Genomic DNA, 16,179 nt, shown 5'->3' with positions numbered 1-16,179 from the left:
CGGGGGCAGGGCCACGCATGCGCCCTCCCCCAACCCAGGGCACAATTAAACTGTCTGCCTGGGGCGCCGGAATGGCTCGCTCCGGCCCTGCTGTTATCCTATATTACACCACCTCCATATGTGGTTTGAATGCTGGGAAGCCCACTAACACAGAGGTTCCCAACCGCCAGGCTGTGGACCTCTGGCTGCTGGGCCACAGCAGCTCTGGGGGGGTAGGGCTGGAGTACACTGCTTTTGTCACAACTGTTGGGAGAGACGTATCATGCCCAGCCTCTCAAGCAACCAATGCCGGGTAGGAGCAGGGTCTCCTTCCAGCTGTGAAATTGCACTTTCCTGCACAACAGCAGGGCCAAGCAGAGCCCGCTATGCAGGGTAGCACTTTTCCATGGCCAGGAGGAGACACTGCCCCTGCCTGATGCTGGTTGGCTGAAAAGTGGGGTAGGACACACTGAGGTTTATCTCAGTCCCCACCCTCAGAGCTGCCACGACACACGCAGCAGCACAGGGTTATGTGAGAGGAGCTGTGCAGGCACTGGGGGCTTTAGGGATGGGGGATGGGCTAGTGCTGGGAAGCTCTGGAGGCTAAGCTAGTAGTGGGGGGACTATGGAGGCAGGGATGGCACTGGTGGGTGGTTCAGAGGACGGGGCTTATATTGGAGGCTGGCATTGGGGGAGGCTCTGGGGAGATTGAGTGCAGTAGGGCTCTGGAAAGGGCTGGTACGGGGGGGTGGTCTGGTGGTGGGACTGGCATTGAGGCATTTGGGATGGGGGCTGGCACTGGGGGGGGCTCTGAGGGCAGGAGGCTGGCACAGGGGTTTGGATACAGGGAACTCTGGGGTCAGTGGCTAGTGCTGGGGATAATAGGGGGTGGGGAATGCTAGGGGTTAGGGCTGGCACTGTGGACTCTGGGAACTGGGCTTTTGGTGGACTCCTAACATTTTATTTGCATATTCATCCTTTGCATAATGAATATGCAGATATGCAAATAAATGTTACTGGTCTGCCAAAAGTTTGTGAATGGGTTTGCTGGCCCCTGGTATAAAAAAGGTTGGGAACCACTGCACTAACAGACTGATGTCTGAGTGTCTGTTGTGAATTATAATATGACAAAGATATAGCCATTTTGTGCTCACTTTAAATAACTTTTAACTTTATCACTCAGATTCAGAAAATGCATAAACTTGTCAATGCTGGGATTGCTGATGTTACCATCCGCCAAGACAAGAAGATCCTGGCAACAGCAGGGTGGGATCATCGTATCAGGATCTTTGGCTGGAAGAAACTGAAGCCCTTGGCAATGCTGGACTACCACACAGCAACTGTCCACTGTGTGTCCTTCTCAGATCACAGTAGGCCAAGTGAAAGGCTGCTGGCAGCTGGCTCCAAAGACCATCGCATTAGTATCTGGTCAATCTATAATCAAACATGAGGAACTCTGGACTGGAGAACAGAAAGCAAGACTGATAAACCAGGAATTTGTTTATTTATAAACCAGGAATTGTTTTATATTAAAATCTGGGGATGAGGAAGTATTAGTCCATCTGCAGTTTGAGTTGCAAGTTCCCCAGAAGGACCTCTTCTCCATAGAAAATATTTTCCAGTGTAAGGGAAAAGCTAAGGCTAAGAAGGAAAGAATGAATGATCACGTAGTTAAGGCAAAGGCCTACCCAAGTTGGATTCTGCTACATGCTCTGCTGCATGCTTCTTTTGGCAAATTGTTGTCATTGTTTGCACCAGTTTCATCTATAAAATGGAGATGGGTGCTGTCACTCAGGCATATGTGGTTTAGAGAACACTGATTTCTAAATCATATTGAGATCCTAAATGTGCTTAAGTGAAAAGAATCAGTTTTATGTACACTTGAACTCCATTAAACTATCCACAAGTTTCTCATGTCAGTTACTTTTTCTTCCCCATAACTGAAAAGCCAATCTTGATTTGTTCACACTTCTGTCAGTTTCTAGCTTAAGCCAACAGCCAAGAATGTGACTAGGGATGGCCTTTGGCATTTATGAATTTCATTATGTCCCCTGTCACCTCAAGCCTTGCAATTAATCATAGAAAGAAAAAGGAATCTTTCCATGCACAGCATTGTAAAGCTATGTAAAGCCTTTTTCAGACCAGTGTTAAATCCTTTCCATAGACTGACTAGCAGAAGGATTTAAACTGAGCAATCCAATTAGCGCCCTTCTCCTTGGAGATTTGGGGGGGAGGTAAATTTTCAGCATGGTGAGCCAAGGATTTGGCTACACATCTCCCATTAACATTAATGGGAATAGCATGGATAAATCCTTCTGCACTACCCTGAAAATGTACCCTTTAGTTTGTCATCTCCATGGTCATGGAAGCTGAAATCCATGTTAAAAGTAGATTGTTTTTATTTCAATCAAGGCACAGTTGCTAGTATTTTCCTTTTCAAATATATTTGAGCAGTCACAGTCTGTTCATAGCCCAGGAGATCTCACCACTGAATTTAGTTTTGCCAGTAAGATGCACTTATATATACAGCATAAAAGTAATTAACAGTGTGACTTTAAAAAGTAATTTAGAAAATATAGGTGAATATGTATTCTGCAAAGGGGGACTTTCAAATGTCCAGTACTGTTCTGCGGATGCTTTATTGGAAATGCTTGTCCCTGCCCATTTATGGGGCTGGACATCAAAGGGAAACTAGTCAGAAATGAATTGGACAAGCACTGAAAGACTTCAGAACTACATTGCAAAGCCAAACTTGTGAAATGCAGATGCACATGCTAAACATAAAACTGGGCCTGCAATGCACCTGTACCGTACATACAAGAATGATCTTGTTGAGCAAGTGCTTTCTAATGCTATAAAAGAGATTTTTGTTAAGTGCCAAGCCCCAGTATTCTTTCCATTACAAAACATAAAACCTATTGCAACAAGGCTTCTGCTAATAACTTAATGCAGTTTCATACACTGAAATGTGTTGCTGCGTTTCTTTGGTTATTTCTCCCTATATATGCCCTCTATAATAGCCTGATATTTACTAATGAAGCTCTTTGCAAATATTTGTATACATTCTCTCGTGATCACATTATCACTCTTTGTTGAGGTAGATGTTTACAGTATGTTTGTGTGTCTAGGAAATGAAAAAAAAAAATCCTGCACAAGAACAAATTAAAAATAAGTAGATGAACACACATCTTCAGTCCTACCAACATATACACATATCGGGGCATGGAGAGAGGACTGTATGTGTAGATTGGTTTGCAGGAACAGGACTTGTATTTTGAATCTTTTGCTCCTTCCAACTGTACATAGTTGCAAGTATTTCATTGGTGAAAGTGTTAATCAGCACTATACATTTTCAATCATATTTTACTTTTCTCATCCTATTAAATTGTGGGAGGTTAAATGCATTTGCAGTTTCAATCTAAGTTACTGCTTCTAGAGATTTGCTTAGATACATTATCTGACTTAGAGGTGGGCTTAAACTGCACAGTTTTGATCTGGATCACAACTTTCCTGAAATGTATGAATTTTTTTACATGAATTTCAGTCTCAGACCTGAACTGTCCCAAAGGAAAGAAGTGTTCCAATCACAAGTATTGGTATGGGTGCATCTCTATCGATATGCGACCTATAAAATGTAGCTACCTGACAATATCTAAGGAACGATAGGGTAAAATATTCCCAGAAGAATTAAAATAGCTTTTTCAACTGTCATATGCTCATATTTATCCCACTGAAGATTTCAGCTGACTCACTTGCTATCATGAAGGTTTTGAATAAAGAACCACCACAAAGTGATGGAGTTAGCATCTGACTCTCACCTGTCAGAGAGAAACATGACTAGCCTGTACTTGGCCTAAAGGAGTGAAGAGTGAAGGTGTTGACAGCTAAATTATTGCAAAAAGGCTTTCTCCCAAGAAGTGGGAGATATCTGTCATTCTGAGGGAGTCAGCGGGAAGCAACCAACATTCATAAGCTAATTGAAATAAATCCCAAACACTAGCATTTGTACAGCAATTACATGGAATATTTATCACCAGTGGAATTAATGCTGAACTCTGACCCTGAGATGTTCCTTGTAAATGAATCTGTTAGTTCCAAGCTCTTCCTCTGATCTGAATGATGTGCAGGGTTTTCTACTTCTAGGTGGAGATGAGCCAGAGAAGAGGAAGACCAATAGCCATATTTATAGCAAAGAGCTCAAAAGAAGTAAGTGTAAAGGCCTGTGAAAAAAGCAAATTGTAAAAGCTTCCCTCCTGCACTCTGAAACTGGAATTAGTGATCAAATCAGCTCTGGCATGAACTACACACTGTGGAGCTCTACTAGGAGAATTGCAACTTTTTTAAAAAAGAATAGATTTAAAGTCAATAGTGTTATGATTTCTAGTATGTTTAAAATGCTTCTTACAATATTTTGTGCAATGCTAGCAGACAAAACTAGAGATTTGAAAACCTTTTCTTTTGTTCAGTGCAGGGCTGGTCTTAATCAATTGGTAGGCCGGACCACTGGCTCGCCCATAGGGTTGCCAGATGGTTTAAAAAAATACAGGACAAAAATGCAGTTGCGGACCGGCTGTCGGCGGCCCCTTGAAAATGGCAGCCCTGAGAGACCACCAGTAGAAATAAAGAGATGAAGAGACTAACACAGCAAAAAGCTAATTACCTAAGGGAACTGCAAGAATTACTGAGCCAAAGACCATTGCATATCTTTATCTACCATTGTCACTGTGATATGAAAATGTGGCTGTTTACTGCCTGGATTAATAGGATATGATATTTAAAGACAACAGTATGAGTTTCAGACAAGCACTGATATGTGCAAAGCTTTTAAGCATGACTTTACAGTGTGCTATCCCATGAATTATAGAGATGAGCTGGTACAAAATGTAGGGACCTTCTGTTATCCATGCAGTGTTTTGAAATTCTTGTCAGCATCCCAGTCCTGGAGGCACTATTCTAGCTGAGCATGTATATTTCCTTTGCTACATGGCAGCATCAGTTTGGCCATTGAGAGCAATTACATAGTTGTATATAGCCACACAGAAGGACTTACTTCCACATGCAGCTCCCTTCCTCCGTTATTTACTACTGTTAGGCCAAACTCAGTGCTTGTGTACCTTCACTAAAACCACTGCAGTTACGCTAGTGACAATGTTGTCCTGTCATCTAGAACAGGATAACTCCAGCGCTCTTTTGTAGCATTATAGGTACTAAAAACATTATAGAAACATCAGTACAGACATTGTGTAGCTAAAACCCTTGAAGAAGCAGTTGAATGTTAAAAGTCAACATTTAGGCACCATTGACATGCAGAAAACCATTGCTTAGCTACATCAAATGAGTGGACACCCGTTTCTGCCAGAGGGCATATTCACAGCTGCCTAAATCCAAACACTGCTGAACAGCTGGGCACCAAGCTCATACCTAAGGCTCAGTGAGATTCTTGGACCAGATGGTTCCTCACCTGTCTCATCTGTGGGACCCAGTTTAGGTAGTGTGTTCAAAACCACTGCACCCACATAGAAGACTGTGGGGAAGGGGAGGTATTAAATATTCACCAGAGCAAGGATATGACTCCCCCAGATTGCTTTTGCCACCTGGCTCTAAAATCATTTTTGATATCACTTTCTGGGCTGATAGATGTTTACACATTTCATATAAAGTGGAACACATTCAACAGGAGAGAATGAGAACAACCCATCCCAGAACAGCTCAAGCAGCCTGTCTTTTAGGGTTATCAGCTGCATCACCACTATGGTGCTTGTTTTCATTTGGTCCATAAAAATGTTATCGGATACCAGGATTATTTGGGTTGAGGCAGCTGTTTCCTCCTTTTGTTGGTGTGTGTGCTTCTTAGATTCAGCTGCATTTACTCAACCTCGTGAAAGGAAAATCTTAAAATGAGCAGTTTCTACCAGAGCAATGACCCCTCTATATTTAATGCACATGCCTGAGGAGGTTCATTCTAACTTTTAGCTCTTAGTGGTTTATTCCCTCTCAATCCCATCCATCATGCAGCCTTTGGCACTTTAATGTATTATTAAACCACATAGCTGGGATTGTAGCAACATAATCCCTGAATTGTGAATGTTTTGCCCATGTGATTAATGGTGTGAAATATATCTGTACATGTTTTACCAGCATTATGATGTGTGTTGCTTTATTCAGACTTTGCCCCTAAGGAATCTGATGCATAGTTCAGCACTATGGCTAAAAATGTGTCCCTTAGGTGATATAAAGATCCTGGGAAACCTTAAATATTCCCAAAGCAAACTAATTCTATAGTATCAAGAGGTACCAGATTCTGATCACAAGCCTCAGAAGGAGCATGGGGAAAGCAATTAGCTAGAGATTTGGCCTGCAATTTAGCTGTCTTTTTATATCAGTAAACCAACTCATTTGCTGTCTTCTTTATAATGTTTGCAACACATTGGAAATGTGCAAATTGCAATCAGAAAATAGTCTTTTAGAAACCATGCACAAATATCTGACAAATTGTTTTGGCAAAACTGTACCTGCTGGAAGGACTGGGTGGATGACACTGTACTGCGAACAGTGACAAATCCAAATATTACAATAATGTTGGTGATAGAATTCATACCTCCTGCTCTAGAAAGCACAGGTTCAGCCACTTTCACTACAGGAGAATCTCCATTACCTCCTAGGAATATAGAGCTTATGATACACACTTGAGCAGTTTTGGCAGTGTATGATACACACTTGAGCAGTAGACTAGAGTTGTACACATTAGCTAGGCAGTTTTTACCATGTTACAATCTCTAATATGTAATAGATAAGAAAGGCAAATTATGTTTTCACATTATGATTAAGAATGTTTTGTTTAGAAGGTCTAATTTAACAATACTTACTGAAAGCTAGAGACTATGGAACACACAGCCATGACCCTATCCCTCCCAAATGGAACATTTATGCCATCAGGAGAAGTAGTAACCTGTGGACATGTGAGATTCCAATCAGGGCACATGCAATTTATGCCAAAATGCACAGCCAACAAAAATCAGGAAATAAACTTCTCGGCTGTGTCTAGACTGGCCAGTTTTTCCGGAAAATCAGCCGCTTTTCCGGAAAAACTTGCCAGCTGTCTACACTGGCCGCTTGAATTTCCGCAAAAGCACTGACTTCCTACTGTAAGAAATCAGTGCTTTTTGCGGAAATTCTATGCTGCTCCCATTCAGGCAAAAGTCCCTTTTGCGCAAAACTTTTGCGCAAAAGGGCCAGTTTAGACAGCTGAGATTTGTTTTCCGCAAAAAAGCTCCAATTGTGAAAATGGCGAACGGGGCTTTTTTGCGCAAAAGCGCGTCTAGATTGGCCACAGACTCTTTTCCGCAAAAAGTGCTTTTGCAGAAAAGTGTCCGTGCCAATCTAGACGCTCTTTTCCAAAAATGCTTTTAATGGAAAACTTTTCCGTTAAAAGCATTTCTGGAAAATCATGCCAGTCTAGACGTAGCCATGCAGTTACCACCCTACCCTGAGCTTTTCTCTTGGGGCTGCATCTAGACTGGCAAGTTTTGCGGAAAAACTTGCCAACTGTCTACACTGTCCGCTTGAAATTCCGCAAGAATTTCATGTAAGATTGTCAGTGTTCTTGTGGAAATGCTATGCTGCTCCCGTTCGGGCAAAATCCCTCAGGCGCAAATACTTTTGCGCAAGAGGGCCAGTGTAGACAACGCGGTATTGTTTTGCGCAAAAAAGCCCTGATCGTGAAAATGGTGATCGGGGCTTTCTTGCGCAAAACCACGTCTAGATTGGCATGGACAGTTTTCTGCAAAAATGCTTTTGGGGAAAAGCGTCCGTGCCAATCTAGATGCTCTTTTCCGCAAATGCTTTTAACGGAAAAACTTTTCCATTAAAAGCCTTTGCGGAAAATCATGCCAGTCTAAACGTAGCCTTGATGCGTACAGTCCCCAATTGTGTGACAATATCTACTGAAGAAATGTCCAGGAATACATGTCAGAGGCAAGATTAATGGTCAGTTATATATAATAATTTTGATCTTTGTAGAAATTGTAGACATGGCATCTCTCTTGATTGTAATTAAAAAGCTTTTAATTGTTGGTATTAAATCTTAAGTGAACTCCCACCTAGACTGCTTTTAACTTAATGCCTATTGTAACCATTCTTTTTTTTTACTTTTTGCCTGGGGTTCTTGATGGCCAGCAAGTTGGCACCAAACTAGCCAGAGAGCGGGACTCTTTAAAGGGTTAGCACTTGAGCCCATCTGGTTTGAAGTAGCTAACCATAAGCAGCAAAGGGAATTAATTCAAAGACTCCCTTCATGTTTGCTGAAATGTGCAAAGTGGTACTGGAAAAAGAGAGCTTCCCCACTCTACTTTCTCAGTGCTGCTCCTCCCCTTCAAAGGGAGTGAGGCCTTCAGAGGAAAGGGCTTGTTTTGTCTCATTCTGAACCCAAAACATAGGCTGGCTGTGTCTAGACTGGCCAGTTTTTCCGGAAAATCAGCCGCTTTTCCGGAAAAACTTGCCAGCTGTCTACACTGGCCGCTTGAATTTCCGCAAAAGCACTGGCTTCCTACGGTAAGAAATCAGTGCTTTTTGCAGAAATACTATGCTGCTCCCATTTGGGCAAAAGTCCCTTTTGCGCAAAAGGGCCAGTGTAGACAGCTGAGATTTGTTTTCTGCAGAAAGCCCCGATCGCGAAAATGGTGATCGGGGGCATTTTTGCGCAAAAGCGCATCTAGATTGGCCACGGACGCTTTTCCGCAAAAAGTGCTTTTGCGGAAAAGCATCCGTGCCAATCTAGACACTCTATTCCGAAAATGCTTTTAACGGAAAACTTTTCCGTTAAAAGCATTTGCGGAAAATCATGCCAGTCTAGACGTAGTCGGTGAGATTAGAACATGTGTAACATGACTGCTACTGTTACTGAGGTTTGCAATCTATGTAAGATGAATGAGTGGCTGTCCCCAGTATGCGGTAGGGACACATGATGTGTTTCCTCAGCCTCACATGGGTGATGTGAGGCTTAATTCAATATCACTTTGAGATCTTCAGATGGCAGTTGCTATATAAATTCAAGTGCTATGATAATGTGGCATTCAGACTGACAAATGCTTTATAGGTAGAAATATAATTCATGTTAATGGAAATTCTTCAGTCCTTAAATATGAATGTCCTGCCTTTTGTTCTTATTATTAAGATCACTTTTTAAAATCTAGAAACATGTGACTTTGCCTATGGAAAAAACATATATTTTATACAGATTATATTTGGCTAAGCCTCCTGTTTATACAGTATATGCAAAACATATGTAACCTATACAAAGGTATTTGAATTTCATGAAAAAGAAAAGCACATATTTGTATGTCCAATTTACAAACCTACAGTAAATGAATAATAGACTACTTCTGTTATTTGAAAATATGTTTTTGGCACACAAAGTGTTGTTAAACTCCTAACCAGTGAAATCAACAGACGTTAGGAGCTTAATTAAATATGCACTAGCCCCAGATCCTCAATGGCCTTTATTGACAAATGATAGATTTAAACACAAACTAAATTCATCCTAATGATCGCTATTGAAAGGGTAATAACTTTTGTGCTGTTATCAGGCCATTTCAGCAGCTCTGGTAAATTATGCATCTAATTTACAGATGGACTATACTAGAGTAATCAAAAATTGAAGAAAGTTATCTGTGTAGTGCAATTTATCAAGGGATGGGTTCTGAAAGGAAGTATATTGTCAGCCTTTCGATTTTTTTAAATAATATGGATTAGTGTCCAAACACAGCTGATTACTACTGTCTGGCCAGTTATTCTGGAATCCTACAGGATTATAAAGATATTTCCTTACTTTGGCATTGTGAAACTCAGCAGCTCATTTTGTGTCTCATCGTACCACAACATGTTTTTTCCCTTTCAAATTTGTACATCTGCAACTTCAAGCGTTATGCAATGCACAACTTGCTCTGCAGACGGCGTTTGCACTTCAGCCAAAGCTTTGCTAGAATGGTTCACTGGCTGGGATTAACTTTAGAGGCAAATAGTACGAAGACTGGGTGGATGGGGGTATCGGATTGTAAAAGAAAGATCTTGCTTGCAGACAATAGTTTGCCCAGGTAGAAAATAACCTAAATTTCAAAACTGGTCTAGCTACAAAGCCAGTTGTAGCTCTAAAAGTTATGCCATCCACAGCAACCACACAGTTGCTTCTCAAACAAACCAATTTCTGATTTCATCTGCTTATAAAGCCGAACCAGGAGGAAGTACAGGGAGCAAGAATGCGGAGGAACACACAGGTTGACTTTTCAGGCTCAGCAGGTGGTAAAAACAATGCTAAATCAACAGAGACTCTTGGGTGGCTGAGGCTAGAAACGTGCCTTACACGGCTTAACGAATGACCCTTCTTCACTGCGCCAGTGCAGCAAGGGACGCAACGCTGTTGTGACTCGCACAGGGTGGAGTGCGACTGAGCCTCCTGAAGCGTGCGAGGGACATGTCCATTGCCCCTGCGGGCGCTGGCAAGACCCCACTGCCGGTCCTGAGTCCCGGCAGGGGGTCGGATCGTCCCAAGCCACAGCGCTGCTGGCCCCTGAGCTATGGCCTGGCCGCAGCCCAGCTAGAAGTCCCCCCGGGCTTCGCTCACGGCAGCGGGGGCAGCGTCCCCTGGCTGGTGTGTGGCCCCGCGTGGCCTTCTCCGTGGAAGAGGGGGAGGGGCAGCCTCCCCGCGTCTGCTGGGGAGGAGGACACAAAGTAGCCCCACGGGTGGGTCATTGGCACAGCCTGGATCCTCGACTCCATCCCCCGCCGCCGAGCCAGCTGTGTCTGCGCAGCCCGCCCTAGCGCGCTCTCACACCTGTCAGTCAGAGGCTCTGGCGCTGTCGCACTCACTCCTGTGACAGGGGCGCTCTGAGACACCCCCCCGCCGCGCACACCTTCCCTCCCCCCCCCCCCCGCTAGTCCAGTCCCTTGCTCGTCTCACACACCTGTCCGGCGGGTCCTCAGAGCCTCACACCTGTCAGTCAGAGTGTCTGTCTGTCTCGCACCCATCCGGTCAGTCCGTCTCTCTCAGCTCCCCCCATACCTGCCCCTCGCTGTCACTCACACACACGCCTGTCTGCCTGTCTCTCTCACAGCCGCACACACCTGGGCTGGTGTCAGTCTGTCTGTCTGCCTCGCACAACCTGCTCGTCTGTGGGAGTGTCCAGCTGGCTCGCGAGCACGCACAGCCACACCCCTCACCCTTCACCCTGTCTGGCTCACCCCCTCTTCCTCGCCCAGCAGCCAGAGGCGCCCTGCTGCAGCGGGGGCGCGGGGCTCTCACCTGGAGGGGGGCTGGGCTCTAATCTGATGGGGGGAGGCGAAGAGAGCCCAACCGGGCGCCCCCGCCCAGCTCCGTCCAGCAGCGCCCCCAGCCCCTTGTGCCAGTTGCTCCTTGCTCACGCCGCCGCCTGAGCTCTGCTGGGGCCTCAAACAACTTTCGCTGTCAGCGGTCGCAGGACGCGTCCGCCAGCAGGCTGAGGGCAGCCCCGGGGCTCGCTGGCGGCCGGAAAACAGCAACAGATCTCAGCCCATCCCCCCGGAATGCTGTGGGCCAAACGTCTCAGCAGGGGGGCCTAAAGCGAGGCCCTGAATGCCCCTTCTGCACAGGAAAACAAGTTACCTGGGGTGCTGAGCTAAGCGCCACCGAAACCTATGGGTGCCTCTGAAACTGGCACGGCTCCTGGTAGGCAATCCCGCCCAGGCCCTGTCAGGCAGCTTGCAATGGCTCTGCCTTGCGTGCAGGGGGCCTCTTTCCTCATCAGCGCTGAAATAGTGTGATGAAACATTCGGCAGCCACTTTAGGAAACGTCCTCCAGCTCCTGTTGAAATCAGTGAGGGTTTTGCCAGTGACTCCCATGACAGCAATATACAACTGTCTGCATGAGTGACACATACAGTGAGGCCCCTTTGTTTTTTTGGTGCAACAGACTAACACTGCTAACTCTCTGAAACTAGCATGAGTGTGGTTACCCTTGACATAAATTAGCGGTGTCTGTTAAAATTATTAGAGAAAACAACACTGTGTACCTACCTTTTGTTTAAACCACATAGTTTATAGTTAGCTCTTACATGGCTAGCCTGATCTTAAATCGGGGTAGGAAGTAATTTCTAATGGAGGGACCACTCCAAGATTTTTGAAAGTGGTGTCTGGTGTGGGATAGAGGTTGGGTGCAGAAGGGAGCTTGGGTTAAAGGATTGGAGTGCAGGCGAGAGAGTGGGGTTTGGGTGAAGGAGGCAGTTGTGACCTGGGGCACTGGACAGGTCAACTACTCAGGTGATTTAAAGTAACTTTAATTCAAAGAAGTGGCTGAGTGGGCAACTAGGAGGCTGCAAGTTTCTGACCACTGAGATCGCTTGCATATATGGATGCAGGAGGGGTGCAGAGGGTTTGAGGGTGCAGAGGGGTGCATATATGGATGCAGGAGGGGTGCAGAGGGATGCAGGAGGGGTGCAGAGTATGTGGAGGGTTGGGGAAGAGAGGGGCTGTGGTGGCAGAAGTGCCTTGGAGCTGCCCTTCCCCCTGCCCAGCTTCCTGCTCTCTGTGCAAGCTGTGGGAGGGAGAAGGGCGGATGCTGATGTCAGAATATCCCTCCTCCCCCCACTTCTGTACCTTATCTTCACACAAAGAGAATGGGATGGCGGGAACTTGGCATTGCAAATTTCCATCACTGTCACAAACTAAATGTGCCTGTGTCATTCTCACACACACACACACACACATATTGTCCTTCACTCTCATCGCCTGACCCAAAACGTACGTGGGGGGTTGCTGTTACTTCTTGCAAAGTTACTGCTTGCAAAGTGGGTTATTTTGGGTTTTTGACTGGTCTGTGCATTTCATAATTTTCATTTCTCTCGTACACTTAAAGTTAATTGTTTGAGTAGTGAGTTCTAAAATGTCCAACCTGTCATGGCTGGAGTAATTATCCCAGTGGCAATTGCTGCTCCTGGAAGTGGCTGGCATGCCCCTGCAGTCCCTGAGAAAGGCAGAGCAGGGGGGTCTCCATATGCTGTCCTTGCCTGCAGATACCACTCCTGCAGCTCCCATTGATCAATAACGGGGAATTGTAGCCAGTAGACACTGTGGGTTCAGTCCTGTAGATAAAGGGCAGCACATAGCACCATGGAGCCATTGCTGTATATGCCACTTGCTTTCAGGTGTGGTGCAGGGCCAGGGCAGGAGTAAGACTGCTTTAACTGCACTGCTCCACCACATGGAAGCTGCCTCAGTTAAATGGTGCCCAGCCGGAACTTGCTTCCTGAACCCGTCCAGCCCTGAACATCCTCCCACGCCCAACCTCCTTCCCCCGACGTGAATCCCCCTACACCGAAACTCCTTTCCAGAGCTTACACCCTGAATCACCTCCTAGACCACAATCTCCCACCCTGGGCTAAGCCTGGAGCCCCTCTCACACTCCAAACTTCTTGGCCCAAGACCAAAGCCTGCACCTCAACCCTCTACCCCAGTCTCATGAGTGAGCATAGGGGAGGACGGGAGATGGAGTGAGCAGGGTGAGGCCTCGGAGAAGGAGTGGAGCAGGAGCAGTACCTCAAAGAAGGGACAGGAAGGAAGTGGTGCAAGGTTATTTGGGTTTGAGGAAGATTGTACTTAAATTGAAAAAGTCATCTTGTGGTTAAAAAGGTTGGAGACCACTGTCTATGTTATATGATGACCAAAGGGCTTTAATGAGGCCATAATTCAGCAAGGCATTTAAACATTGCCTACTTTTTAAACATGTGAAGTGATGTCAAATTGATTACGCGTATGTTTAAAATAAAGCATGTCCTTAAAGCCCTTGTTGCCTCAGGGCCTAAATCCAGGCAGGACAGTATCATGGAAACACTCTTTAACGGTTCAAATTCTAGTCCTAATTCTGCACTGTCTCACCTACTCTTTCAGATGCAGAACTACCTTAGAAGGTCGCTTTTCTAGCAAAGCTGAGGGGATAGTGATGTAGTGACCTGAATTTCAGGCTCAAATACACTTTCCAGAGTCAAAAGTTCAAGCCTAGACAATGGCTTTCTCTTTATAGAGGCAATAAATAGAATTCCAGACAGGTTGTTCTTCTTCATGGTCATTATAGAAACCAAGCCCATGTTGCAAAAACAGGATCAACTCCAGTGTCCTTACTCAGTTGCATCTCATTCCCCTCCCCAATACAGAGGCAACCCATGCCCATGAGGAAAGAGTGAGGGCAGGTTCAGCAATTAAAATCTAGGGGGAACACATGACCCATCTAGGGGCACATACGATCTCCACTTCCTCCCCACATCACTAATACTGTGAAACCCTGGCTGGGTTGATTTAGTTGGGATTGCTCCTGCCTAGAGCAGGGGGCTGGACTTGATGACCTTCTGAGGTCTCTTCCAGTTTGATGATTCTATGATTCTATGACTCTATAAATGTATTAGGGACAGGTTTATTATTAGTTACTACCCCAGAACTGGCTGGATTTCTCTGCTACAGTAAGAACATCAGAAAAGCCATGTGTTTCATACCACCAGTCCATCTAGCCAAATATCTTGCCCTCTAACAGTGGCCAGTGTTAGATGCTTCAGAGGGTGTGAACAGTAGAGGGCAATGTATCAAATTATTCAATCCCAGCTTCTAGTAGTCAGAAATGTAGGGACAGCTGAAGCATAGGGTTGTGTGACTGACCATCTTAGTTAATAGCCATTGACAGATGTTCCTCTGTGAACCTATCCCAGTTATAATTTTGGTTTTCACAACATCTGCTAGCACTTAGGGCCACAGACAGAGTTGTCCTGTCCATAGGATACTTTGGGGCAGATGCCCCAGACCTCACCTTTGTGGTACCCTGTGGGGAAAGGAGCTGGGCAGCAGTCCTGGACCACCCTCAAATTCTTCAGCAATGGTGGGAGCCATGGGAAGTCGAGAGATCCAGGCCCAGCTTGCTCCGCTCTTACTGCCTGGTCACCCTGCTTCACTGTGGATAGTGGTGAAAAGCAGAGTGACCCAGCCCCAGCCTCAGCCTCAGCCCCAGCCCCAGCCCCAGCCCACTCTACTCCCCCAAGGGATGTGGCTGGGAGCCAGGCTCAGGGGAATGCAGTGGGCGGGGGCCAGCATGCTCCGCTTCCTGATGCCATGATGAATGCAGGGGCAGTCCAACCTTAGCTGCTGGTGCCAGACCCACCATTAATCCCCCAGGTTGTATTGCTGGGATGAAGGGTTCAATCGGATTGAAGGGGGGCAGAATAGAAGTGGAAAGAGGCAGAGGCGAGCCTGGGGCAGAGTGGAGGTTGTCCCAGGCCCCCCACCTTCCTAGGTATGGCACTGTTCACAGATTGACTATAAATTGTGTGAAGTTGTATTTCTTCATATGTGCTACAATCTATTGCCTGTTACTTTCCTGGGGTGACCCCAGCTTTTGTATTATGTGAAGGGTTAAACAACACTTACCCTTTCGCTTTCTTCCCACTCCCCCACCATTCAAGAGTTAGTTGTCTATTTTCCAAGCCAAATAACCCCAGTCTTTTTAAACTCTCCTCATATGGAAAACATTCCATAACCCCAATCATTTGTATTGCTCTTCTCAATACTTTTTCCAATGTTAATATAATTTTGAGATAGAGTGACCAGAACTACACACAGTAGTCAAAGTATGGGTATATCATGGATTTATATAGAGGCATTAAAATATTTTCTGTTTTATTAACTAGCCCTTTCCTAATGGTTCCTAACATTCTGTTTTCTTTTTTGAATGCTGCTGGCCCATCTCCAAGGATTCCAAAATATCTCTTTCCTGCCTAGTAATGTTTCATTTAGACTTGCACGATTTCATATGTAGAACTGGAATTATGTTTTTCAATGTGCATTATGTTACATTTATCAACATTGAATGTAATCTGCCATTTCCTTGCCCATTCATCTAGTTTCATGGGATCCCTTTGTAACTTTGCTGTCTACTTTGGACTTAACTACCATGAATAATTTTGTCTTGTCTGCAAACTTTTTCCAGATCTTTTCCAGATAATTTCTGAGTATGTTCAACAGCATTGGTCTCAGTATGTGTGTATTGGGGAAAAAAGGCACAATATATATGCAAAAGAATTATTGGTGTAGTTTTACTTGCAAATTAAAGTCTAAACCTGCAAATTGTTCCACAGAGGTATATCTATGTGAAGCCTTACAAAATTCAGTTTGGTTATACAGAACAACTTACA

General features: G+C 45.1%; 1 protein-coding gene across 6 annotated transcripts in view; it reads left to right on the top strand.

Moving 5' to 3' along the window:
- Positions 1–1,888, top strand: part of GNB1L (G protein subunit beta 1 like) — a 68,722-nt gene extending 66,834 nt beyond the window's left edge. For all 6 annotated transcript variants that reach the window (XM_075898305.2, XM_075898310.2, XM_075898304.2 and 3 more), the window contains one exon: positions 1,163–1,888. In XM_075898305.2, the coding sequence (XP_075754420.1) occupies positions 1,163–1,429 (267 nt within the window). In that variant the 3' untranslated portion in view covers positions 1,430–1,888. The remainder of the gene's footprint in view (positions 1–1,162) is intronic.
- The last annotated feature ends 14,291 nt before the right edge of the window (positions 1,889–16,179 follow it).

The sequence above is a fragment of the Pelodiscus sinensis genome, chromosome Z, assembly GCF_052426305.1.
Source record: "Pelodiscus sinensis isolate ZL-2025 chromosome Z, ASM5242630v1, whole genome shotgun sequence".
NCBI lineage: Eukaryota > Metazoa > Chordata > Testudines > Trionychidae > Pelodiscus > Pelodiscus sinensis.
This window is presented reverse-complemented; position numbering and strand designations above follow the sequence as displayed.